The 26,439-nt window shown below is 40.6% G+C and overlaps 1 protein-coding gene across 3 annotated transcripts in view; it reads left to right on the plus strand.

Moving 5' to 3' along the window:
* Positions 1-19,717, plus strand: part of ttll5 (tubulin tyrosine ligase-like family, member 5) — a 36,959-nt gene extending 17,242 nt beyond the window's left edge. The window contains exons 17-31 of one of the 3 annotated variants that reach the window (XM_026355089.1): positions 520-627; positions 717-808; positions 1,368-1,430; positions 2,057-2,199; positions 2,471-2,723; positions 3,715-3,832; positions 4,280-4,426; positions 4,545-4,633; positions 4,773-4,921; positions 5,192-5,770; positions 5,874-6,061; positions 7,753-7,892; positions 13,183-13,381; positions 15,947-16,155; positions 19,567-19,717. In XM_026355089.1, the coding sequence (XP_026210874.1) occupies positions 520-627; positions 717-808; positions 1,368-1,430; positions 2,057-2,199; positions 2,471-2,723; positions 3,715-3,832; positions 4,280-4,426; positions 4,545-4,633; positions 4,773-4,921; positions 5,192-5,770; positions 5,874-6,061; positions 7,753-7,892; positions 13,183-13,381; positions 15,947-16,155; positions 19,567-19,666 (2,577 nt within the window). In that variant the 3' untranslated portion in view covers positions 19,667-19,717. The remainder of the gene's footprint in view (positions 1-519; positions 628-716; positions 809-1,367; positions 1,431-2,056; positions 2,200-2,470; positions 2,724-3,714; positions 3,833-4,279; positions 4,427-4,544; positions 4,634-4,772; positions 4,922-5,191; positions 5,771-5,873; positions 6,062-7,752; positions 7,893-13,182; positions 13,382-15,946; positions 16,156-19,566) is intronic. The other 2 variants (XM_026355092.1, XM_026355090.1) reach the window with 2 other exon arrangements.
* Positions 19,718-26,439: the final 6,722 nt, after the last annotated feature.

The raw sequence follows: 26,439 nt of genomic DNA on the forward strand, positions 1-26,439 counted from the left end.
GGATGTCACAGAGGCTATTGAAGAACTGCTGAATCAGAAAACCTGTCCTCTTCTTTTACTCTGATTAGGGGCAACAGTTGGGTCTTTTTCTGAGGGATTAGGCCTTGTCACTTTTTGGCAGGCTTTGCATCCCCCCAGCCACGTCATACAAATTAAATGTAATCCCTCTGTCATTTAGATGACAAATTTTGTATGTGATCTTGTAGAGTTGTGCCCTGCTGTCTGACCCAAGTTTCAGCTTTCATGCCAAAGCTGTCAATCACAGCTTTGTACTACATATAGGAATACCAGTGCAAAAATGCTCCATCTTAAACAACAAGATGTTTCAGAAAGTTACTGTTTGTCTGTAACATATAACTTATACCCAAAAGATCGTAATAATTTACACCATAATAAAATTATGTTCATTTAGTGTATGAAACACCAAACCAGCACCCTAAAAATGTGGGAAAGATGAGTGACTCTGGATTATATCACTAGCCTATAACATGATTTTGTCTCTACTCTTGTTCCCTGCAGCAAAAGAGGCCTGCATCAGCCAGTAACCCAGAAATAGAGGGGTCAAAAGACAAACAAGGAGCTAAACAAAGCCAAGGAGACAGCACTCTGACCCTGACTACTGAGGAGGTATATTGCAGGTGATGACTTGACTTTTCAAAGTCTGTGTAACAGCATGTTCTTCAGAAATTCTGTTTTGTTTTCTGTCACTACTATAGATTAAAGCGTTGAGGAGAATAAAGGAGGAATATGAGAGAAGAGGAGGCTTCATCAGGATCTTTCCCACCGCGGAAACATGGGAACTCTATGGGTAAACTGAGCAAGAATAGACACAAATGTCCCTTTGGCATTATCCATAATGTTTCTCATTAATAAAACTTTAGATTACAGGAAGGCTAAATTATTGCAATCTATGTCCAAAGTCAGACCTTATGACTCCTCTTGCCCCTTAATACCCAGGACACCAAAATAAGGTGTATCTGCAGAGTTGGTATTTGTTAAACTCCATGTACTATGTTCAAAGAAAGGCTTACAGTTTATTCCACAGTGACTATACTGTATCTTGAATGCACTGAAACCCCTTTTAGAGAAGTAATTTGTTTTTGTGCTTACAGTTGATATTCCTATATGACTATTTGTTACTTGATTAGGTTCATGGCTCTTACTTGTAGGGATTTCATGGCATTTTTAAAAGCATATTACTGAGTGGTCTGGGAAAATATTGGTGCATTCAAAAGCGTCTGCTTCCAGAGTAGCTATATTACAGAAGCCGCATTTTAACACATTTCCCACAAAATATGGAGGTCGAGGCTCACTGGGGACCCTGCCTTTATGATTATTGTAATTTGCTTATTATCTTCTTCTCTCAGTGGATATCTGGAGTCCAAGACATCAATGAACTACATGCTGGCAAACCGACTTTTCCATGGAAGGTAAGCATTTCCATTGTGGTCGGGATTGGGGAATAAATCTCTCCATCAGTTTGTGGAAACGGTTGGATTCTAACATGGTGTTTGTTTGGTCCTTCAGTTGGATAGGTGAGAGGAACAGCTGAAAAGATGAAACAGTCAGTTTTTCCAGTGCGTGCCCTGTGTCTATGTGGCATTTTTGGGGGCAAAAGGGGAAAGACAGTTGTACCTGAACTGTGCATATTTATTAAGCCAATAATTTTGTTATTGTAATTCATCATACATTTAGTTATTTGAGTCAGTAAGGACTTTCAGATTTCAACCACAGCTTTGACTATTGCACAGTATTGTCTGAAAATTTGGCCCTCACCTCAGCTCATCTGAGATTTTTTCCATATTTGTTAGATAGCCAGATTAAAGATTTGTTGCTGCAAGCCCTCAGTTGTTGTTCATATCTGTCATGTAGCCTCTCTCCTTTGGACCATTGCTGTCTGTCACGTCAACTTCTGGACAAGCTACTCAACACACTCATTTTTCTCAGAATCTGGCTTCAATCAAAATGTACTACTTTTTAATTGTTAGATGAGATCTGTATAAATCATTATTGTTGTTATTACTGTTTTGTTAACAAGTCTTGTTCTGCCTCCCAGAAATGTGAATGTGCAGCTGCAGGTGGACGTTGTCCATGACTGTCATGTTGTCCAGTATGAGAGGAAGCTGCTGTCTCTGGAGGAACGTAAGAGCAGACAACGCCACCTGACTCATCGCTCGGCTGCAAGGAAGAGAAAAATGGGTAGGGCTAATGTTTTCAGCCTCAGTTCAAGAAAACTGCTTTCTTCTAAAACTGAAAAGAGTGTAGCTAAATGGGACGACATCACACGCTAATGTACTTTTGGTTCCAATAAATAACTCCCCTGTGTCATGGTAAGGTTGGCCAAATATGACTCTGAATGAGTTCATTTCATTGCAGCAACAATAAAAAGCCTATTTTGACTGTGTATTTTATCCAAAATAACAGTGATGCAACTAACATTTGTCTTTCCTTGCAATGCTGCATACCTCAGGGAGGGAATCCAAGGCCTCCCCAACTGAGAGCAACAGTCAGGAGGGAGAAGAGTGTGCTCAGGAGGGAAGAGAGGAGGTGAAGCAAGTTCTCGAGCCAGTCTCACACAAGTCTTTGGTAGCAGAGCAAAGAAAAGAAGTGGCCACACCACTGGAGAGCTGCCACAGCGGGGCTCTGTCCTCAGAAGCTGCCACGCACAATGCCAGACCCACAGTCAACCTGCTCAACATCCTTCAGCAGGGTTGGGACCTCAGGTCAGTCTGTGTTCTGGGCTGCAGCTCCGGCTGGCTGCTGCTTTCATCTTCCTGCCTTACTGTATTTTCTTCTCCCTCATTTTACCATACCTCTTCTAAGAAGGAGAAAGAGATGAGAAGATACATAGGTCTTGTTTGTGTGTATGTCAAAGCAAGGTTAGGGACATATTATCAAGATAGCAAACTGATTTTAATTAATTCTAACCAAGTAGTACTATAAATGGCCAGCACCTGTTAAAATTATAGTGCTCAAAATAATAGTCTTGTTGAGGCCAATTCTTGACTGTTAACTGAGTGACTAAGGGAACTTAACTTAAGATAATATAAAAACATAAATACTGCTTTGCAAATTAGCTGCGGATAAGAACATTTTAACACCTCATGCATGCATTAATTTAAATAAAGAGTACTATACACTCACTCACAAACATGCAATATGCTGCAACATAGCTACACTTACATGCAACAAAGTCTAAAAATTATAATTTGAGGAGGAATCACAATAACAAGTCTGAGTTTGTAGAAATTCCTCACTGCTTGCCAGGACTGTGCATGAAGCTGGCAAATTACAGTACAGCATATCATTGTTTGTGTTTGACAACTTTTTCAAAAACATTTTTTTTCAGTTACATTGTTCTGACAGTACTCTTTCCAGGTTCATCCAGGACACAAAGTCAGTTTATCATTTTCATACTGGTGCAGAACAAGATACATTGTGTTTCAACAGCTTTTGGCTTGAAGTCAAACATACCTGTTTTTGTTTTCTCACTTTTTTCTAGATGATAGTCAGCAAAATGGTATCAGTACAACAGATTGTTCTTTCCGCTGTAAAAGATGTATCACAGATAGCACGCTACCAATAGTCTGTACTGTCAGTTTCAGGCAAACTGGCAGGCAGATCCATTAGACTGTGTTTCCCTACAGTGCTTTACCAGTGCAGTTCGAGTTAGATGATTTCCCTTGCTCATTTCTGCTTTTGCCCTCTTTCCAGTAAGGTGCAGGCTCGGTTGGCCTTTTCTTCTTACCTAAAGCGAGTCCAGCAAAGGCTGTTAGCAGAGAGCAGAGCCAACACCATCCCAGCTTGGCCGGACAAGGACAACGACCAGATGGTACAATGATAACCAAGTTTTAATCTCCTTTTCCTAATAAATTTACAGTGGTAGAATGCTCTGGAGCATTGTTTCCTTTGTATGTATACACAGTATATGCCAGATTTCCCCTCATTATTATTTTCTTACTCATCCTGGCTGTAGCTGAAATGTGTTTGAGGCATTTGTGGCCACACAGAAGGAAAACGTGGTCTCCGTAAGAGTTAGCCTGATTGGAAAGTCTGCGTTATAATGGCATGCATCATCATCACTGACCTCAAACCTTTGGGGAAAATCAGTGTGAACTCAAGCCGATCTTAAAGCCATTAAATTCAAAGGCCGCAGTGTTTTAAATGGCGTTGAACTTTGACTGAATAACATACACAGAGGTAGTTTTAATAAGCATTGCATAATGAATAAGTGATTAATGGCTGTGATAAAAGATTTCTCTGTGTTTTGCCTGCGCAGGAGCTTGTGATTCGCTTCCTAAAAAGAGCAGCCAGTAACCTTCAAGAAGACATAAGGGTGGTCTTGCCCAGTCGCCAGTTACCACTCCAAGACCGCAGACGTATCCTGTCCCACCAGTTAGGGGAGTTTATCCACTGTTACAACAAGGTACCCATTTTGCGACACTAGTTTTTATGAAAGAGTAGAATTCTTGAAGGTGAGGAGACATTATGCTGTTTTCTACAAACCACAGATTATATGATAAGTTGTCTTCTTGTCTTTTCAGGAAACTGAACATATGAAAAATCAGGATAATAGCAAAGAGGAGAACTGTGTTAACACTAGTGTATTTCAGGAGTACATCTGTGCAGCAAGGTTAGTGAATTGGCAAGCCCAGCTGCCATTGTTCAGGGCTTGGCTCTTTACTGTTCCAGTCATATACTGTATGCTACTGAATAAAGAGTGATCTCAGTCTGCTATACACATTTTTCTTCTTTCTTTTTATTATTAACAGTGAAAATGATCTGGAGGAAGTACTGACGTTCTACACACAGAAGAATAAATCAGCCACTGTCTTCCTAGGAACAAAAGTCAGGAGTGTTAAGAAAGACGTTCATGAAATAAATGCCTCAGGAGATTCAGGCAACTGTGAGAGTTCCAGAAGTGAGTTCCTCCCATGTGTTCTTTACCCCATATTCTTGTACTGTAGGTCTGGTTTATGTTTAATATTTTATCATTCAAGCACGGTAAACAGGAATTGCTTAGATTTGTAAACCCAAAAAAAGTAAAGGGAAAAAGATTGAGTCATTTGGGGTGAAGAAAAGGTCAGCTTCATATGATTAGCAGTCATTGGGAGAAAACAAATGTGTGTCAGAGCAGAGGAATGGCTAACTGATGATAAAGGAGCTCTGGCTTCTTTCCTCCTTTGAACAGCTATGCCTGTGGCCAAAGAGGATTCCAGCACTTCAGAGTCCTCACTCTCCACAGGAATAGTCAGCAGTGATCCAGACATCAAGGCCACTGAGAGTCAGCCTTCTGTCCGTATGTTGTCTAAAGACCCTCAGGCAGTGATCAGAACTGGTAAAACCCAGCCACATATCCAGTCGTCTCAGCACTGCTCCGGCTTTCCTGTGACTTTAGACTGCACACATATTCATCTGCAGCATGGCTCGTCTGCTTCAACATCCGTTCCTCTTCACTGTCCACCGCCGCCGCCACCTCCTCAGCCACCCTCCTATGTACAGTCCTTATTGAAGTCTCAGTTCTGCCATTCTGAGACTCTTTCTGACCCTCCTGCATACACCTCTGGCCCTGTGGTCACACAGCCTCCAAGAGTGATGTGGACTGTTTCCTCTGGCTTTAACACAATCTCAAGTGGGCAACCGGCTCAAATGCTCAGGAGGGTTCAGTCATTTACCTCAACCACATCCGCCTCTGGTGCACCCTCCTCCATCCCAAGTGCCACGCACATCTATAGCCAGAAGCTCTCTAGACCTACATCTGCAGGCCAAGGTAAACTTATTGCTCCCTGCTGCTCAACCCTTGCAGGACTGACTCTCTTGTTATCTTATTCATTCCTATGTTCTCACATTTGTCTTATGATTTCCTTTTTCAGTTAATAGGAGGAGCAGTTCCAGTAAGCTGAAGTCAAACTCAGCAGGAACCTTTAAGGAGTTAAACTCCCTATCTGCACAGGCTCAGTCTAACCAGCAAACCTTCATTTCAGCCCTACAAAAGCTGGCTGACAAGCAGGTTGCCCGCCACTCTGCCAGCTCTAGTCACATCAACCTGCTGACACAACACGTGAGTTTGTTGTAATTTTAACCCCTGTCAATGCCTACTCCCACCGAGAGCAGGAACGTTCATGGTGTTCAAATAAGAGACTAATTTGAATTATTAAGCAACTGTAAACCGATCTGTTTCATATACGGAAGAAGAATATGGCCTCTCTGCAGTAGTCTCTCACTGTGAGGTCTCTTAATATTTCCCTTTGTTGATGCGTAAACCTGGCTCTGACCTCTTGCTGATTGGCTGCATCTAGCTGCTCATTCATTCTGCAGACCTTTTGGAGCCAGAGGGTCTGCTGCCTTGTACCGCGCACCTTCCTCCTTCAGCTCGCCTGCTGTCTGTGGGCTGGAGTTGGTGTGGGGGTGGGTCTGGAACTGGGGTTTGAAGCTGGCTGGTTTAAATAGTGGTGAGCTGCATCAACCCTCAACTCTGTGTGAGGTCTCATTATCAGATGCACCATGGAGGAGTGATTTCTGTTGATACTTCACAACCAGCCACTTTTTTTGTGGTAATTGATGCTTATAAATAAAAGAATGTGGCAAATTGGCACTGAGCCGGGGAATGGCAGCTTCACTGGCTCCATCACCATCTTCTTCTATATTCCCCAAAGGTTTTCATTCTGCGTGGGGAGCCCTACAGTCTCTCCCTCTCTTCTTCCTCCTCCTCCTACTATTCCTCAGACTCATTGGAGTTTTTTGTGATGGCACCAGACCACACAGACAGTAGTTTTTATAGCCTCCTCCTGACATTATTCTGTCTATCTGAAAGGTGTTTGCTGTATTTCTTGTGAATAGTTAATCCTGAGCATGGCAGCAATTTATTTTTCACAGTGAAACAGCCCAGTGTTTTGCACTTAAAGGCTCAGAGTACATTCTGGTTTTTTGTAGGGCAGATTTGAAGTCAATAAATCACTTGACGAACTAAATGGAGAACTTTGTAAACATGAACAACACCCCGTTGCACTAGTTGACCTCTAAGGTTTTAGCAATTATTTGCTCTGAAGCTAGACAACATATATACAAAACAGAAACTGAGTGAAGCCAGACACAGTCACCTTCAATAAAATGAATATATCCCTGCACTGTGATGCATAAATTTGGTCGTGAATTCTTGCCATATGTTTGACTGTGTGTATTTAATGTGAAATAAATGTATCTAGTGTGAGACTTATATTGCATATTTACATATACAGTATATGACATTCTTGTAACAATTGTTCTACCTATACAATTTTCCTATTGGATATTGACACTGACGGAAGTAAAGTTAAAAAAAAAACAAGCAAAAAAAAAAAACTAGGTAGCACAGAGTGGTATAGAGCTGCTGTTGCTACAGCAGAGCTGATGTGGTTTTAAATAGATTGGGCCTGACAAGTCATAATAGCTGTTTCTTTTAGGCATATAGGAGTGGGAGGGGACCACCTGTATTTAGTACTGAGGAGAGACTAGCTCTGCCATGTGCTTTGTGTACATTTCAGACAGCTCCCAGATAAAGGAGATGGAGGTGGTCGATGTAGGGAGGAACACAACATGAGCACTTCCATTTCAATCACTTTTGACAGCTTGAACTAGCAAGTGGCAAGTGATAAGGAGGAACTTTGACTTAACATTGATTTCTGCATCCTGCTGACATATTAAAACTAATAAAAGTTATAATAAAATTGGTGACATTGACTCATCTGTTGAACTCTTCTCTTCTTCTCACAGTTGACCAATCTGAACCTGGCCAACAGAATGCTGAACAGAGAGAGCTTCACACTGAACCCTAAGGTACGGCAAAGTGCTGTGGTGACCCAAGGCCCAGTGAAAGCTGTTCACTCTGGAAAGGATCTATTAAGCAGCAGTGGGTGAGTCCAAAGAAATTATGTATATAGGAAGCCTTGATGTAAAAAATAAAATAAAATTGTTTTTTTAGTAAAGTTCACGAAAACAGAATATGACAAATGTTACAGTAGATACAGACGCATCTTATTTCTGTAGATATTTTCACAATTCCTCCTCTACCTTTAGCTAGAGCTCTTTTGGTCAAATTTCACTGTCGTATTCTCATGTACTACATTTTAAAATGTGCTCTCCATTGAGGCAGCAGAGTGTTAATGTTGTGGTAAAGTCACAATGGGGTCCACTGCCAAGGTACACAGCTTGTGTGATGCTATACTAAGGTACACACAAAGCCATTATTTTTTTCAATTCACAGGGCACACAGATAATTAAAATAATGTATTTGAGTGTCATTTTAGAGATAATGTTTTGCATTTTTACTACAAAGAGAGATTGGTGTGTTAAGGTCTAAAGTATTATTCACTGTAGCCAAATCACTGTCCTGAGACACAGACAATTATATTGCTGTAACCTATTTAGACACACTCAAAAGAATCTATTTCTATTTGGATGTTTTTTTAATGGTCTGTGACGCATTTTTAGATTGAAGATTGTTAGTCGTTGGAAAAAGATCGCTGAACACCTCCCTGGGCAAGATCATTCAATACGTGGCTGGTAATAGTCATTTTGTTCCCTTCTTAATTGTGCTTTGTGGAGCTGAGTAGCAGTAGAATTGTCTGCTGAGGTCTGGGAGTGTGTGACGCGCACTGGTTGGGTTGGAGGGACTGTGGAGGCTGTGGTGAGGGGTTGAAATGTCAACACCCACATAGTCTGTCTGCTCCAGACTCTTGCTTCTGCAACCATTGAAATTTCCCCTTCCTCACCCCATGCCTCTCTCACTGCTCTGCAAAGAGGAGGAAGGAAACAGAAGGACAGAATATGTAGTCATCTAGTCATGGTCTGTGGTACCAGACCATGATAATAAACCTTAGGCCATAGAAGGTGTCATTTATTGAGTGGTACTTAACTCTCAATGGTCACGCCTCTTCTATTTTTGTTGTGACATGTGAGTGATGATCTTTCACAGCTTGGCCCTGATCGTGGCCTTTTTTCCAGTCTAGCCCTTCCTTGTGTATTGAACTGTCAGGGAATTTAAGGAATGTCTGCTCTTTTCCCTTTTTTAAAAAATGTTTTTATTTCCACAAACCAAGTAAGACAGTTTTACCGAAATGTAACAAAATGTATTTAACTTTACAGATCGCCTCACCCAGCTTTTCTATATGGTACAAATGAAACAGAAATCACCCTTTTATCTCCCATTTACCTTTAGAGCTGTGGTGCTTTGATAGATCATACATTTCTTCTCTGAATTTAAGGTTAATAATTCACAGGAGATGAAATACATAGAAGTTTTTATTAGGAAAACGACCTTTGTTATCCCATTTGTCAGTGGCTTGTAATACAAAAAGCTCTCTCGTATCCCAGTACTCCCCTGGTTTGGTGTTTATCTCTTTAATGTAATAATAATAATAATAATAATGATAAGATATTAGAATGAACTGCGTTGATTTCACCTCAGCACTGTTTCTTATAACAGAGAATTTCCTGCATCCCTCCCCCCTTACACTGGACTGATGGTTTGTGCCAAACATACTGAAACTGTTAAGCACACTGGCTGTTTAAGCAACCACAGGGGTGAAGTATGATGAGTTTCAAAGAGTAGAATGGCTCTTTGAAGTGCTGCTGCCAGGATCTACCAGGTATGCTGTATCAGCACTCAGAAAGCTGTTTCCTCACTCTACTGCTGACAACCAAGGGGCTGTGAACCATACTGCATGTCTTCAAACACCCACAATTACTGTAACTCAGTGATCCTTCCTAGTGTTAGACCTGCTGTACCATTTATGATGATTTCCTCCAGTGTTCCTATGAATTCAGGTTGAAATACATCCAGACAGTCAAGGTGACAAGCTCAAGTAGAACGACCTTTTCCTATTCAAGTTATTAAAAAAGAAACACTGCTGGAACCAGTTAGGTTTTGAGTTAGTGGGGGAGATCCAAGTTTGCCTTGTATTAAGTCAGCAGGTCATCTCTACTTGTATTAGTCACATAAACCCTCATTATGTGTTTTAAATGTGAATGAGTTTCGGTATCACCTTCCCAAATGTACACCTAGGACAAGAATAGACTAAAGAATGGGAAACAAACATACAAAAAGGTAGGCAGGATATTATGTTCACAATTTGAAAAACTTAAAATACAAATTACGAACAATTTACAAGGACGGAGACAGTATGGTAAGCTGATGACACGACACCATAACACCTTTATCTCAGTGTGTTTTTTACTGTGAACTGCAGAAATACTACAATCCTGATTATGCATGGTACTTTCTGTTCAATACTTCAGATTGTTGTTTGACTTGGTTGGGTAAAGACACACTATTCCTAAAGATTTTACAACAACCCATTTGTTGGAGCAACAATCCAACTAATAGGAACATTTAAAATGTAAAAAAGAATTGGTGTAATGTTTGTCTACCTTTGAATTTAGAAGAGGGAAGATTTTATTCACATTGATAGGAGCCAGATGTTGTAATAGGACAGAGGAGAGACCTTAAGGTAAGAACTAGTGAAATTCTATTGAATGAAATTAGGTTTTCAGTGTAGTATTACATGCATGTTCTCTCTTTTACAGAGTTGTTCATTATGAACAAACTGTGACTAACACAGAACTCCAACAATGAAACCCCACTCAGATCAGGGAGGCTGTTCCTCCCAATCATGCCCCTCCAAGTATCACTGTTGTTAACACTGTGGGTGTTGTAATCCTCCAGCAGAACGATGGTGTCCCTAGACAAGGCGCCTTCCAGTACCCCTTCCAGAGACCCCAAGAAAGCCAGGGTACTGTACGCTGCTGTTTGGCCCATAGGCACAAACAACAGTAAGAGATCTATCCCCTACCTAAAGGTGCTGAGACTCTCGCAGCTCCTTCGGGCTGGGTCTGGCCTGGTCCTGTGGGCAAGAGCCCGGCCACAAGGTGCTTGTCCATGTGCCCTGTGCCCCATGTCATGCGTTTGACTTTTTACCAAAAAAACATGTATTTAACAAACCAATAGCAGCAAATGATATACTGTGTGGAAGCTATGAAATAAAAAAAAAAAAGAAAATGCTAATCTGATGTTTTCTCACATTTTGACATATTCTAATATTACTAAAAATGTTGAACTTAGCCGCTGACCGATGAACTGCAGAGTTTCTAGGATTTTTTACAAAAAGACAGAGAAATATTGTCCATGGCTCGACTAACCCTAACCTTAACCCATTCATATACAAGAAAACAGCTTTGGAATAGCTGTCCACGGTAGTGACCACTATGCATGAAAGGGTTAATAAAGCAACGGCATCTCCAGCTATACTGCTCCCACAACAAATCTGCAGATATTAGTCATTTTTATACAGTATATTTTAAGAACAGTTGTACTTAGTGTCATGTTGTTGCAATAAAACATGATAAACAAACATTGATTAACGACTGGAAATACCCTCACACTCCTAAAGCGCCTGATGTTTACACTGACCAGGCAGGGCTTTGAGATACTGGTGCATGATGTCATCTGGACTCAGACCATCCATTTTCCCACATTCACACTGCGTTAGATTGATGCTGCACATGTGCTGAACTCACACTGCCGTGTTGTTCTACAGCACGTTAAATCAGCATATTAAAGGATGGCGAGCACAGTAGGGAGTAAGCTGACACCCACGAGCAGCAGAGAGGGAAGTCCCAGATAGCTGAAGCTCCTCACATGTACTGCACTAGTGATGAGAAATTCAGATGTAAAACTGTTCTTCTCTCTCATTTTTTTCCCTTTTTCATTGGTTACTGTGTTGAAATTCTGGTTCCTCGTGGTTTTAAATTCAAGTTTGATGTGTAGTATTTTTTATGTACTGTTGTGCTGAGGTCTGCCTGAGGAGGTTTTTCCATAGGGTCCTACGGCGCTGTTGCAATCAAGGCAGGCATATTCTCTTGACCTGAGAAATAGCTGTATTAGACCATGTGCTAATAAAATGGTAGCACTGAAGGTCCCTGTGGTCCAGTTTGGAAACTGCAGCCAAGTTAAAGGAAATGACTGCTGTAAACAAAGAACGAGTTCTTGTTTTGTCTGCTGGCGTTGTAGAATCTCTTGCAAGGTTCACAGACAAGCCTTTGTTTTCCAGAAACTAAAAAAACAAATTTGGCCCATGGTCACACCAGTTGTTTTTGCAATGTATGTGCCATGATGTGAACTGAGAAGTGCATGGGCGGACTGAATGTTCACATGAGTCTAAGATCCCTCGTGCCTTTGTTTGGCCACACAGGACAGGAATATTTTTTTCACTTGAGCAACACAAGATTATTATCCAACAGTGTGCATTGTTGTTCAGGACTAATTGAATTCTAATTTTAGAGCTTATCAAAGTTTGGTTCTGAAAATATCAAAGCTATTGTGATTTTAAGTCTACACTGTTTTCTTTTACGCTAGACCAAATGTTATTGTATATAATGGGAGCAATTTCGAAAACCTTTTTTGTCTTTAGGACCCCCACAAATTCCACCTCTTTAACTGTGCTTGTATCTCCCTGTTATTTTTTCTTTCTCTGTATTTTTCCTTGCGTTTCCCAATCGTACTCTTTATGGAATTATTTTTGGCTGACATTGTACATATAGTACACAGCAGCCCACCAGACTCATGTACACTTAATTCAAGTTTGTCTGAGCAGAGGCTGGTCACCTCATTGCTTTTGCAGGGGCTGAAATAGCTGAAACAGGCTTAGTTTTAATGACAGATAATCCAGTTACAAACTCGTGGAGCTCGTCAAAAGGTTTGTTTTCCAGGTTGTGGCTTTGTGATGTGAATGGAACGTGAAACTCAGGGAGCACTGAGGCAAAGAGGAAAGGTTTTAGTGCAGGCTATATTTGCCACAGGGTTACCTTCTACTTCAACTCTGATTTGCGCACTTTGACTTGATGCTTCTTTGGGCCCAAAAGCCGCTGATTGGGATGCTGTGCACAGTCTTGTCTTTTTTACTTATTGCAAGTGGTGTTGGAACTCAACGTGTAACGGGCAGAGGTGGAGCTAATTAACTGCTGCCACGTCTTTAGCCTGGTTCAATTATAAATATAAAATAATAATTAGAAAACAACCGATATATACTCAACAGTGTATATATATATATATATACACTGTGCTCTTAGTGAGTACATCTGCGGAAACCCTAAGCTGTGTTTTTGTTTCTGTTCATTTTTAACTAATTTTTGATTGTGTTGTCCAAGTAACAGGCCAATGAAGAATGAGGCGGATCTTTGGGAAAGACAGATGCAGACTGCCTACAGCTTGGTTACAGGGGTGAACCCCCAGCAGCGCTATCAGCCCACCCATGGAAGTTACCAACTTCAGTTCGCTATCCAGCAACTACAGCAGCAGAAACTGCAGTCTCGACAATTTGTGGACCAGAGCCAAAGCAGACATCAGGTACATAAGAGATATTTAGTTCTGTTTCCCCATTATTTCATGGTAGCCTAAAGGGAAATTCCCAGGGTGTCCTGTACCCAGAGCACAGCTGGTAGAGGTAATTTATTGCCTCACAATATCTAAGAAACTGCTGTGATACACATTGGTTTGAACTTGGGTCCCCTGGTGGGTTTCTCTGATCTTTATTGCAAAGGGCATTTAGTAATCACATAATAGTTGTAGGTACTACTGTATAATTATTTTTATTCATTCCATTTTGTTTCCTGTAACAAGACCTAACTTCTTTGTTTTTTTCACATTAGGATTAGGTAAAAGGGTTAAAAAGATGTGTTTGGCAGCTTCTTTTGTTTTTGTTTCACTTTAAAATCAGCATTGCATTACAAACGAGTGACATGCATGAGAACTATAGAGTTACAACTCAGGAAAACCCTCATTTGTGTCTGTACATAATATTCCCTTATCCATTTCCTTATAACATTTATAAAGCTTTTCTGAAAATCTCTATTCAAATCACTTAGCAAAAGTGTTGAGAGTGGTGAGAACATCTCTCCTCACAGATGCTCATTCCTCGAGAGCCAAGCATTACTCCTCACACCAAGATTTCATTGTTTGGTTGAGTGATTAGAGTATCTTTATGTTAGGAGTTGAGTAATCAAGGAATGCAGCCCTTGAGGGCATTAGAGAGACCCTGGTACAGAGGCCATTATGAGTTCAAGTCTTACCATTACACTCACATCAAATTCGAGCTCCCTTTTGCGCCCACTACACAAATAAAATGTTGGGATGTAATTTCTCAGTAGTAGTAATGTAGCAACGAAAAACCTTTTTGCCATGACACATGTGATTTTGCTGTTTTTAGAAGGAGATTAGAAAGGTAGAAGGGTCTTGGTCATTTTGCGCAGCATTGTTCTAATGTTTAGTGAAAGAAGATAGGCTCTCAGTGTTTCTGTGCAGTTGCTTTGAAAGAGGATCTGCACAGGAAGCGTGTGTTCGTTTTCCAAAGGATTTTGTGGAGTCATGGACGGAGAGAATCAAAGACAGGAGAATGCCATGGGACAACTTACAGGGTGGATGTACCTGCTTTTTAACTCATCTGTCTTGAGTTATGCAGTTGCTCTTATGTCATTGTTTGTTCATCCTTTTGGTCGGGCCTTAATTGATGCAGTTGAGGTGATATTTCTCTTGGCTTTGTTGGCTTTAGAAAAACAACTATTTCCTCTGTTCCCTTCCTCTCATAGTTTGAAAACAGTTGGCAAGTTTCTTCTAGTAAAATTATGTGACTTAATATTCATATAATCTGAAATAGTTTGTGGCATAGTGGCTGAGTGGGAACCATCTTGTTGTTCAACATGCAACTGAAAGTCATAATTTCAACATCAGATCAGAGAGACATTTCCAAAAATATTTGCCATATTTTTCCTGCTTCACTCAACTGAGCTGGGCTTCCCTGGCTACATCTACCACTGTGTGTATCACTTAGCTATTAGACACTATTATTTATAGACACTATTATAGACATTATTTGTGATATGTCTAAATGATAAGGAAGGATTTTTGATACAAATGCTCTTTATTTCCCAGAACTCACCTTGCTGTTTTTTCTTACCTCATGGGAATAGTAATTGAGGATTTTGGATTAGCTAAAAAAAAAAACTTTATAAAGTGCAAAAGCTCCTGTACATATATTCATGTGAGTGTGTACTTGTGCGGATGGGAGAAAGAGACAATTGGTTGTTCCGGTGCTTCAGTCCACGTTCCAGTTACTGAATGCAGACAGCATGGCTCCTCGTCAGGCTTGGACCAGGGCCACTTGGCAGCCAAACAAAGGTACCCCTCCTGGCCCTGCTCAAACTGAATTGTGGCCATAGGCCTTGCAACCTGGAAACACAGCTTCTGATTTATCAACATAGAAATTACATCAGATATCCCCTGTCACACTGCTGGCCCTTTGAAAGGCTGCAGTGTGAGGCTGGAAAACCATTAGTTTGTTAGATAGCCGTATAAAGCTGTAGCAAAAAATAGCATAGACGTGAGATGTGAATGGAATGTATGCAAAGCATTCCTCAGCACTGCAAGGACAGGGTGAAATGTAGCTCTTAAATATTATGTCAGAAAGAAAACAGTATTTTCTCCCTTCCCAAGCCTTTGAAGAGACCTTATTTAAACAAATAAATAATGTGAAGAATTTGCTTTACAGTGCAGCCAATTTTAAGAAATGTTGAGCTTGTTTTGATACTGGATGGCATTTCATTAATATCTACACTAATTCACATCAAGCACTTTGATATTTCACCTTAACCAGAGGCCACATTTTTTTCCATGACTAACCCATACAAAATGTTATGGCACTTCCTCGTTCTACTTTTGGAATTTGGTTTGATCCTGTTCAAAACATGTATGACATATACAAAAGGGAAAAATTGAGTACAGTAAACTGAAATGAACATTACTCACTGATGGACATTGACTACCAGAAATATACTATTACTATAGCTTCATTAAAGACTGTTGTAGTGCAAACTAAGTTTCATAGAGTATATAACAGTTGTCTTTCTTGTCTCTTAGGCTCAATTTCCAGACCAGGCAAGTGCTCCACACACTGAAGCGCCCACAAACTCATCCAGCTGCCCTCCATCCACCTATCATGTTCGACCCAGTCACAGCCATGGCCGCAGCCACATCCAGACCTGTGTTAGTCCTGTTCTCACCCCAAAGCCACCCAGCAGTGCTCGAGAGGGAAAGCTCGGGAAAACAGCCACAAAGCGCCTCATTAAGTAAGTCCTTTAAGGTGAATCAATGCAATATACCGGAAAATGTTAAAAGATTCATAGCACATTAAGTGACTCCACAGGCCCCTGCTTGTAGGAGACAAGGTTCGTGGGAGCAGGAAGTTCAACAGGCCATGGCTAATGCTAATGAGAGTTAGAATATGTGTGTAGTGGAGTGCTCCCAATCTTTTGGCCGCAGGGTGTATCTGCCTTTTCAGTAAACAACCTCATCACAGACCTGATTTCTGCCTGAACCATAAACAGAATGTGGTTCAATGGAAGGGCCCAGGATCGGAGCGCTGCTTAAATCCTGTTTGGTTTGGAGATAAGCTGAAGAGCACAGAAGGGAAAATAAAAGGGAAGGGGTGAAACTGGGCTGAACTGCCAGCTGTTTCCCTCACTTATTTTATGACTTTATTGCTGCAACATCTGGCCAAATTACACAACAACAAACCTTTGTGATCAAGGGTGATGGTTTAAAGCATGCTGTTGCAGCAGTGACCTGGTGCTTCACACTTGTTTAATGCATAAGATGAAAGGACACAATTGGTTTGGAAAAATTCGTATACAGTATTTTACCCATACACTGTCTGGGTTGTCTACTTCACTGTATGACTTAATCCACTACAGTCTACTATGCAGGGCTGCTGAGACTCCAAGCACTTGAGATTTAATGTGGTGGAGAGTAGTAGGTAGCACTGAACAAATACCTTGCTTTGCTGACGTGTTACATTCACTCATCTAACTGGACTGGACAAACTATGCCTGGCAAGTAAAGAGTCAAGAGGGCAGAGGTGCGGTGTTGGGGTTGTAGATTAGGATAGGACAGCCGGGTAGGTGCCGTGTTTGTTTGTGTGTGTGTGTGTGTGTGTGTGTGTGTGTGTGTGTGTGTGTGTGTGTGTGTGTGTGTGTGTGTGTGTGTGTGTCTTCCTGGCAGTTGCTGTGTTTACCCTCTGCATGTGGAATTCCAGAGCCCCCTCACACTCTCCTCGATCCTGCATTTTTGTGGTCGACCAGTGTGACAGAGGAGAGTGTGGGAAAAACGGAAGCTTCAGGACCAAAAATGCACCGTAGGAAACAATGAAAAGAAAGAATAAAGAGAGGGGAAAAGAACAGATGACAGAGAAAGGCACACTGTCTAGTAGAAAGGAGGTTGTTTGCAGAAAATGGTGGAATAATAAATTGCTTCCCTTCTCTGCATTCATTGCAGGGTAAACTCAAAATACTTGTTACTGGGGCACATCTGAAATGCATCTCAGTGTAAACCTAAGCTCTACTTACAATAGAATAACTGTGCCATGGTTGTATTTAAATAGTTTGAGGTTATTCAGCAAACACCATCCCATAGCCAGATGTTTGAGAAATTTACATGCACTGATCTTGTCTGCTTCTCCCATAGTATTAATTCATTGATGTTCTTTGACAGTCATCTTTTAGCAAAAAATGTTGACTCGTGTCCAGTTGTTGAACTGAGTGACCAGTCAGCATTCTGTTTTAATCGCAGATGAAAAGTTGAATAGATGTTGGCAGTGTGTTTGGGTGACGGTCCTTTTCATTTTTGAGCTCAGCACGCATGCAGTACACTTGCTTAAAGCAAATATGTTTCATGTTGGTATCACAATCAGCAGGGCAGGGCCCTCTGGTCTATCAACATACCACAGCTGCCAACTTGAGGGGCTGCAACGACTCAAAGTGGTATGACTTCAGTAAAGGCTTTGAAAGGAGCAATTTGTAACACAAATAAATGAGCCTGTTTGGTATTTTGTTTGCAAGGTTTGGCCGGTTGCAGCTGTAACTACGGAAACCCAGGCTGTCGTGTGGCATTACTAATAGGGTGACAATTACAGCAGCACCATTAATGTCAGCCTTGCTGCTGCTTTCACTCCCTATTAATCAGCCACAACAGTAGTTATTTTCACAGGGTATTGTATACACCCAGAAGCTGCCAAAAGCGTGTTTATGGTTAAACTTTATCCCCTTTGGTCAGCCCGAGTAACATTAAGACATAGTAGCCATGATACTTGAATGCACAAAAAGTAAAGCTGCATGTCAGTTATGTTTACTTAAGAACTCTAGCTTTCTGTGAGTAGTGTGACATTTGCAAATTTTAGTATATATATCATCTGTACACCTTCAGTGTTTCTCTGCTGCCTGGCTCTTGAGGTGAAAGAATGAGAGACTGTTGACAAAGAAAGTGATGTGAAGAACCCCAAGGTCAAGTCTTTTTTTCCCCCCTCTTAATATGAAAGCAGTTACTTCCTGTCAAGGTATGCCACGCTTCAAGTGGGCCAGTTCTATTTGTGGTTGTGTAATGGTATGAAAGAACAACTGTGCAGCCCCTTACAAGGAGGCAGTGTGTACCCTCATTACCTTCTTAATGCTCCTTTGGCAAGCTGCTGTTATGGGGCGAGAGGTTAATGCCAACTAAGCTTTATTTATTGTTCCCACTAACAAAATGCTTAACAGATTTAATGTATAAGGTTACAGACGTGTCTGCTCCTGCTCTACATTACAGCAGTACTTAACGTTTTTATCTGTGAAAACACTGCATTTGCTGACTGACTATGTGAAAAGGGCTATGGAATTTGTTGTCCGTGATCACTAAACGTCTGTATGGAGCCATGCAAGGTAGATACACTAATACTTATTCTGCTGTATTTACCAATTCACCCTTTGTGAACTGTATACAGTGCATCCAGAAAGTGTTCATGGCGCTTAACTTTTTCCACATTTTGCTATGTTACGGCTTCATTTTAAAACTGATTAAATTCATTAGTTTAATTCATTTTTGTTACAAATGTATTAAAAATAAAAAATGAAATAGATCACATTTACATAAGTATTCAAAGCCTTTGCTCAATACTTTGTTGAAGCACCTTTAGCACCAATTACAATCTTTTTGAGTATGATGCTACAAGCTTGGCACACCTATTTTTGACCAGTTTCTACTATTCTTCACCTCTTGGTCACCTCACTGACTAAGGCCCTTCTCTCTCGATTGCTGCGAATACTTTCTGGATGCACTCTATTCCTGCAGTTCCACATAGTTAGTAATCACCACAATAATCTTGCCAATGTGAAAATTACATCACCCAGGGCAAGGAGCAGGAATTTGCCCCCTTCTTGTCACAGTAGCTCATGAGAAGTACTCAGTAAATACTTAGTAAAAACCCCCACTAGTCTCCTCTGACTGCACCCACACAGCAACTATTTGAATTGATCCAAGTGGCCCATGCACATGCAAGCACAAATAATCACTTGTCCAATATAACTATCTTTATGCATTGGTTTAGATATTTGACTATTTGTAGAAGAGTGAGATAAGTCTAGTGAAGTGTGGAGATAAACGTGGTCAAATACAGTTTCCTAAGGATTTTTTGGATCTCTCTTTATGCTAATCTTGTGTTTCGTTAACAGGCAGACATCCTCAGAGAGTTCAGCAAGTGGAACCATGTCCAATGGCCAACATATGGTCTACGAAGCCATCTGTGGTAAAACAGGTGGGTATGCCAAGTAAATTATCATACTGTAACTGGGCTTGTTGGTGCTGTAGACCACAGGGGAGATGTTTCACCCAGCCTAGCCAATGTCAGTGATTACAGCCAGGCATAGTGGACATTCCCATGAAGGACTGATAAACACCACTGGATATTTTTACCCAGGCCATACTTGCTCAGTGGTGAGCAGTAAGTCTTTAAAGTCTTTTGCACGCTATAAAAAGGGCACCTGGCAAATTAGGCCTTGGAATTAGCTGCATTTATGTGTAAATGTGTTTTAAAATATGGTCAATTGTCATGTGACTTACACTAATGACCAAACACCACCTATTGTAACTAATATCACATAAATTATTTTGTTGTTCTTATCCATATTGAATACATCATTCAAGAATTCACAGTGTAGATTAAAAAAATATGTGAACCCATGACATTAACCAAAACTAACTGGAGTCAAGAGTTTGCAAACCTGGAGTCCAATCAGTCAAGACGGGAGATGTGGGTTAGAGCTACTTTTTAAAAAAGAAACATCTGCTGTTGTAAACCATTCCTCTCAAAAAAGAAATCTCAGACTTATGACCTCTGAGAATCAACAATCAAGATTTGTTGATTTGCATAAATTGGAAATTAGTTACAAGGACTTTAGATACTGATCAAGCCGCAGTTAGATAAATTGCCTGTAACTGGAGATGATTTCAGACCGCCAATATTCACCAGCTAAGATGACTCCAGAGACACAATACCAAATGTTAAATGAGAAAAAGCTTTCCAAGAAGCACCTTGACACAGCACTAAAGGGAACGCATTTTGTTGACTCATGAATAATGAAAAGTTGAAATGTTTGAGAAGAACAAACAAACAGCACTACATGTGGTTCAGAAAGGGCAGTGATGTGAGCATTGTGATTTAGGGTGGAATGACCTCAGCAATCACTTCACAAGCATATGGCTGAGTTAAAGCTGTTCTGTGAGAAAGGTGGTCCAGACTTCCTCCTGGACAGAGGAGATAACATTTTACCTTTTCTTCTGAATGTGTAGTTACATTTTCTATAAATTGTCTCTATTTTGAAGTGTCCAAGTGAGACTTTATTGGTTATTCTAATCAGGCTAGCACCTCAGTTAGTAGAGTTGCAGTAGCCAATAATAAATGGGTATACACAAACGTTTCCAGCGCAGTAATATACTGTGTGATTATATTATCTATGTGTGTCCAAGACTAAACGATAGATTACTGCTGAAGGATAAAGAGGAATACCCGTGATGACATCTCTCTTTTGTAATGAGATCGGTGATGGGAAGAGTCTGGGCATTCCCATCTGTTGGCCATTCCTACAGATTTAATTACTGTCCATTCGCCAAAAGTTCCCTCAGAACTGCCCAGAAATCACACCAACAGAATAAAAATGAAGCCCACTTCGCTGAGTTTATTGCTTTGTATGCAATTGTGGGTGCATTCGCTCACATGTGCCCTGTCATCCTGCCCTCTTTCCACAACTCTTTCCATCCTGAGCAAAGTGTCGAGCTTATTGCAGTAACAGTGATATTAAGCAGTTTTCACTTACGCACACATCTGCTGGTCTGATCAAGAGCTTTTTCCATAGAGCCACAATACATTAGCATTAGCAAATGATACCATTCATCATTTTATGTGAGCGTCACAGTCAAGCTGAACCAGATATCAGCTTGTTGGAAAAGTACTGTATGTGTATCTGTTTGTTCATGTATGTGTTTATGTCTATGACCAGAACATCACTTTTCATCCCCCACCCCACCCCCCAAACTATGAAGCTGGCTTAGTTAACAAACATCTTATAAACTCATCAATTACTGTAACTGGATCTGTTGGGAGCAGCTTCTGAATTTCGTGAATGCGTTTTTTTCGTCGTTCAGGGCACAAGGGGTGGGGGGAGAGGCCTTAAAAAAATCCAAGAAAGAAAAAAAAGAATCCTACCACCAAATCAGGGCAGGTTTAACCAAGCATTGCGAATGTAACTGGGAGTTGAACAGAGTCTTTCTGGAGTTTTGAGAGGGGGAAGGGTGTTATTAGAAGGGGCACAGCTTTTGTGAAGTTTAGAAGTACGCCAGGTCGCTTTGGCTGCCCAGTGTACCTTTGGAGCGAGATGACTGAGCTCCCCTGATCGACTCTGACAGGGAGTTAGAGCGAATCCAAATGGAGAGCATTCTCTATGATCAGCTGTCAACCATCATTAATCACACTCTCCCTTTATCTCTCTCGTGCTGCTCTTAATCCTTCCTCGCTTTGCTCATACAACTCTTTATCCACTGAAAACTTTTCCTCCTTACTCACCCTAAGCCCCTGTGTTAATTTTTGAATTGAAATAAGGGGAAGAGTTTTGATGAGGAACTATCAGAGCTTACAAACCAAGATTATATCAACCACATGTGTTTTACAGCCTTTCCCTTGAAGTTTTTCTTGATGTTCCCAGGGCTTCAGAGTAAGTTAGATAGACTACAGGGAGATTTATTGCTTTCAGTTTGAGAAGGAAATGAATGCTGCACCATTTTAATGGGAGTCTGGTCATGTCAGGATGGATAGCTCATGCCTCCTCCTATCAAAATAAGACTGTGTGTTGCCTTGCTGGGAAAGGTAGGTAATTATTGGCTGTCATTTCCGTTTCAGAAGTATTTGTAAGTTATTAGGTGTTTAATTCTAGGCAGTTGTTGAATAACAGACCTTTCTTCAAATAATGCCTTTTATTTGTTTTTTTACCGGTAGATACTAATTACAGGGCATGACTTCGTATGTATTTAAGTGTAAGCTCCTGTATAAAGGTACACACTGTTGATAATTTTATTCAATAAAATTAGTCTTTACACTTGCTTAGCCTTTGGGGTTAACTTGCCATGGATCAACCTTGATTCCATTAATAACTTTGCTGCTTTTAGCTCTAATGCCATTTGGTGTGGGGTATGTTAGAGAGAATATTGCACCTTTATCTTTCTAGTGCTGAGCTAGAGGAAGCTGCTTCCAGCAGTCATGTCATCGGATTGGAAGTCGGGGGAGATGTTTTCGTTTCCAGCTCAGTCAGGCCCCACAGTGTAAAAGAGCACCAAAATAAACAGGGTGTGCGGAGAGGAATGAAAGGGAATACTGTTTAGGAGCACAAACACAGCAGCGCTAACTGTCCTTGGAATTCCTTTTCTACTGGATTTCTGGCTGCGTTCCAGACGATTGGAAGAGGGCTGAGCGGCTGAGAGTGAGGGGACAGCCAGACAAAAGGCTTAGCACTGTGCTGACTGGACAAATCTCCTGGTAAACACCTTGACCATGAATAATAAAAAAAAGATCAGCCAAATCTTAACCAGGAGGGTGTAACATCACCACCTCCATGTGGGAGACTGGGGTTCAAATCCCAGCCGTGGCCTACTACCAGTAGGGGTCCTTAGGCAAGACCTCCTCATGCTTACCCTGTCTATCCTTGTACCCTACTTGTAAGTGGCTTTGGATAAAAGCGTCTGCTAAATGTAAATGTTTAGTTTTCAGTCAGTTTTTATTAGTTAGTTTATTTATGTATGTTATTTTTGTCTCTTGTAGGGTCTTCAAAAAAAAGTGCCTAAAGAAGAACTTTGAGCCAGCTCAAGATTCAGATGGTAGGAAAATAACTTAAGGAGCTCTTTAAGGTTAAATTATATATATTTGTGTATAAGTTTTTGTTATGTTCTTTTGTTGTAGAAGGACCAGAATTTTGGCTGAGGTGACCAGCAGAGATGATTAAAGAAACAGAGATAACAGGTAATGCAATAATGGACAAAATGTTGGTACCGCTCTGTTACTTGGAAAAAAAGCTCACAAAGGTCACTGAAATAACTTAAACTGACAAAAATAATAATAAATCAAGATTTACCAAAAATTAATTAATGAAAATCAGACATAGATTTGAGCAGTGGTTCAAGTTTACGTTTAACAAAGACAAAACAAAAAACTAATGAAACTGGCCTGGACAACAATGGTGGTATCCTGTACCTCAGTTGTTTGTGATTAGAGAGAAAACGTAGACAAACGTGCTGTAAAACTATCTCCAAGCAGCTTGATGTTCTGTGACTACAGTTTATTATTTATTTATTATTTAGAAGTTTAAGGTCCATGGGACTATAGCCAACCCATAGGACGTGCCATAAGAGGAAAATTGATGACAAATTAAATAGACAGGAAGTAAAATGGTAAAGAACCCAGAACAACTTCCAAGGTCAGGATAATCGGAGTCAGATAACACCATCAGTAACTGATTAAGCCACAGTGGACATAATACAAGAAAACCGAGGAGGACCATTGTGGGTTTTTCCTTAATTAACCGAGGTTACCAACAATTTTTTCCATGTGTGTAGGCAGTATTCAGAGTCTGAATGACTATGAATTACAGTTGCTGTGAATTAGTAGTTTAATACTTTGGGAATACAGGTAGCAGCTGTATTTCAAGATGACTTAAAACATTACATATGTATCAATAATATAAGGGGGGAGCTGATCAGATTTCAGTACAAAATTACCATATTTTGTCCAATATGGGACAAAATCTGTAGATATCTGAAGATACATTGAGAAGAGGGAAGTATAATCTGGCCTTACATCAGACAACTTTTTAGACTCTCAGGTATAGGGGTCCTGCATGTGCAGGTGCCGTCATTCTCCGAACAGATTTGTTAGTTCTCACATTCTATATGTATATGGATGCTTCATTCATTCACAATTATCTTGCATTATTATATAGCCTAGCAGCTCAATGTTCCTACAAGACAAATTTGCAGTTGTAGTTTGGTTGCACAGGAAAATTGCAGGTAAGGTATCTATCTTCTGTTGGATGCAAATTGCAAAGCAGCTGAAAATATTGCTTAGCAAAATTAAATGTAAATGCTTTGGATCAATGTGGTAAATAACTGTCTATATGTATTTATTCATGGATTGTCCAAAAAATCTTATGATGGCATACAGAAACAAATATAGTATTGGCTCTAACTGTAAAGTTAGATAATCTTTGTCACATTTGTGATTTCGTTTTAGCTGTGGAGCTACAACCCTCAACCTCTCAAGACAAAACGGATGTCATCGCAGACCTTGAAGTTCAGCAGAAAAGCAGCAGTTGGCAACAGCTGGGGCAGTATATCACTCACATCACAAAGAGATGTTGGTAAAGAGTTGTCTCAGAGCACACTACTTCACAGTCACAGTTGGAAAGATGCACCAATACACCAAAGATACACCAAGTAGTTGTTACATGTTGGTTTTGTTTTTTTGAAATACTTGTTGGAGTAACCATAATTAGTAGTTAGTTTGTGGATTAGTGGACTTGTTAAGGATTGTTTAGACTTGTGTTGTGTCAGCAGCCTGGTGAGCCTGAAACGGAGCATTGCAGATCAGATTAAGCATAACTGGTGAACTACATGCCATGTTACCTAAAACAATATGGACTACGTGGAATTGTTCAAGATCAGTTTTGTAATTAAGCGGATTAATGTGTTGTTAAAATAAAGTCATTTTGGAATAAGAAATATCATCAAGACTTGATATTTAAAAAGACATGGTTGCATTGTTGGCTCCTCCTGTCATATCTCTAAGTGACAGTGGGCAAGAGACTTTAAATAGGACTAAATGGAAAAGAACGTTTGTCACCTAATCTGCCTAGCAACAAGGGCTGGTCCACACAACGCACAAGAAAAAGATTTTTTTACTTTGAGTTTTCTTACATTTGAAGTGACTTTCTAGCTCTTTACTCCCCCCTAGTGATAGCTTTGAATGGCCCACCATTGTAGCTATAGTGGAAGTGGTGGCCCTCACAAAGAACTTAAGGATCGTGGCCTCACAGAGAAGTAAAAACATGTATGTGTGTTGGTGTGTGTGTGTGTGGTGTGTGTGGTGTGTGTGTGGGTGTGGTGTGTCTTCCGGGCAGTTGCTGTGTTTACCCCTGCATGTGGAATTCCAGAGCCCCCTCACACTCTCCTCGATCCTGCATTTTTGTGGTCGACCATGGGACAGAGGAGAGTGTGGGAAAAACGGAAGCTTCAGGACCAAAAATGCACCGTAGGAAACAATGAAAAGAAAGAATAAAGAGAGGGGAAAAGAACAGATGACAGAGAAAGGCACACTGTCTAGTAGAAAGGAGGTTGTTTGCAGAAAATGGTGAATTAAATTGCTTCCCTTCTCTGCATTCATTGCAGGGTAAACTCAAAATACTTGTTACTGGGGCACATCTGAAATCCATCTCAGTGTAAGCCAAGCCTACTTACAATAGAATAACTTGGCCATGGTTGTATTTAAATAGTTTGAGGTTATTCAGCAAACACCATCCCCTAGCCAGATGTTTGAGAAATTTACATGCACTGATCTGTCTGCTTCTCCCATAGTATTAATTCATTGATGTTCTTTGACAGTCATCTTTTAGCAAAAAATGTTGACTCGTGTCCAGTTGTTGAACTGAGTGACCAGTCAGCATTCTGTTTTAATCGCAGATGAAAAGTTGAATAGGTGGCAGGGGTTTTGGGTGACGGTGCTTTCATTTTTGACGCTCAGCACGCATGCAGTACACTTGCTTAAAGCAAATATTTTTCATGTTGGTATCACAATCAGCAGGGCAGGGCCCCTGGTCTATCAACATACCACAGCTGCCAACTTGAGGGGCTGCAACGACTCAAAGTGTATGACTTCAGTAAAGGCTTTGAAAGGAGCAATTTGTAACACAAATAAATGACCTGTTTTGGTATTTTGTTTGCAAGGTTTGGCCGGTTGCAGCTGTAACTACGGAAACCCAGGCTGTCGTGTGGCATACTAATAGGGTGAC

The sequence above is a fragment of the Anabas testudineus genome, chromosome 12 (genome assembly GCF_900324465.2).
Source record: "Anabas testudineus chromosome 12, fAnaTes1.2, whole genome shotgun sequence".
NCBI lineage: Eukaryota > Metazoa > Chordata > Actinopteri > Anabantiformes > Anabantidae > Anabas > Anabas testudineus.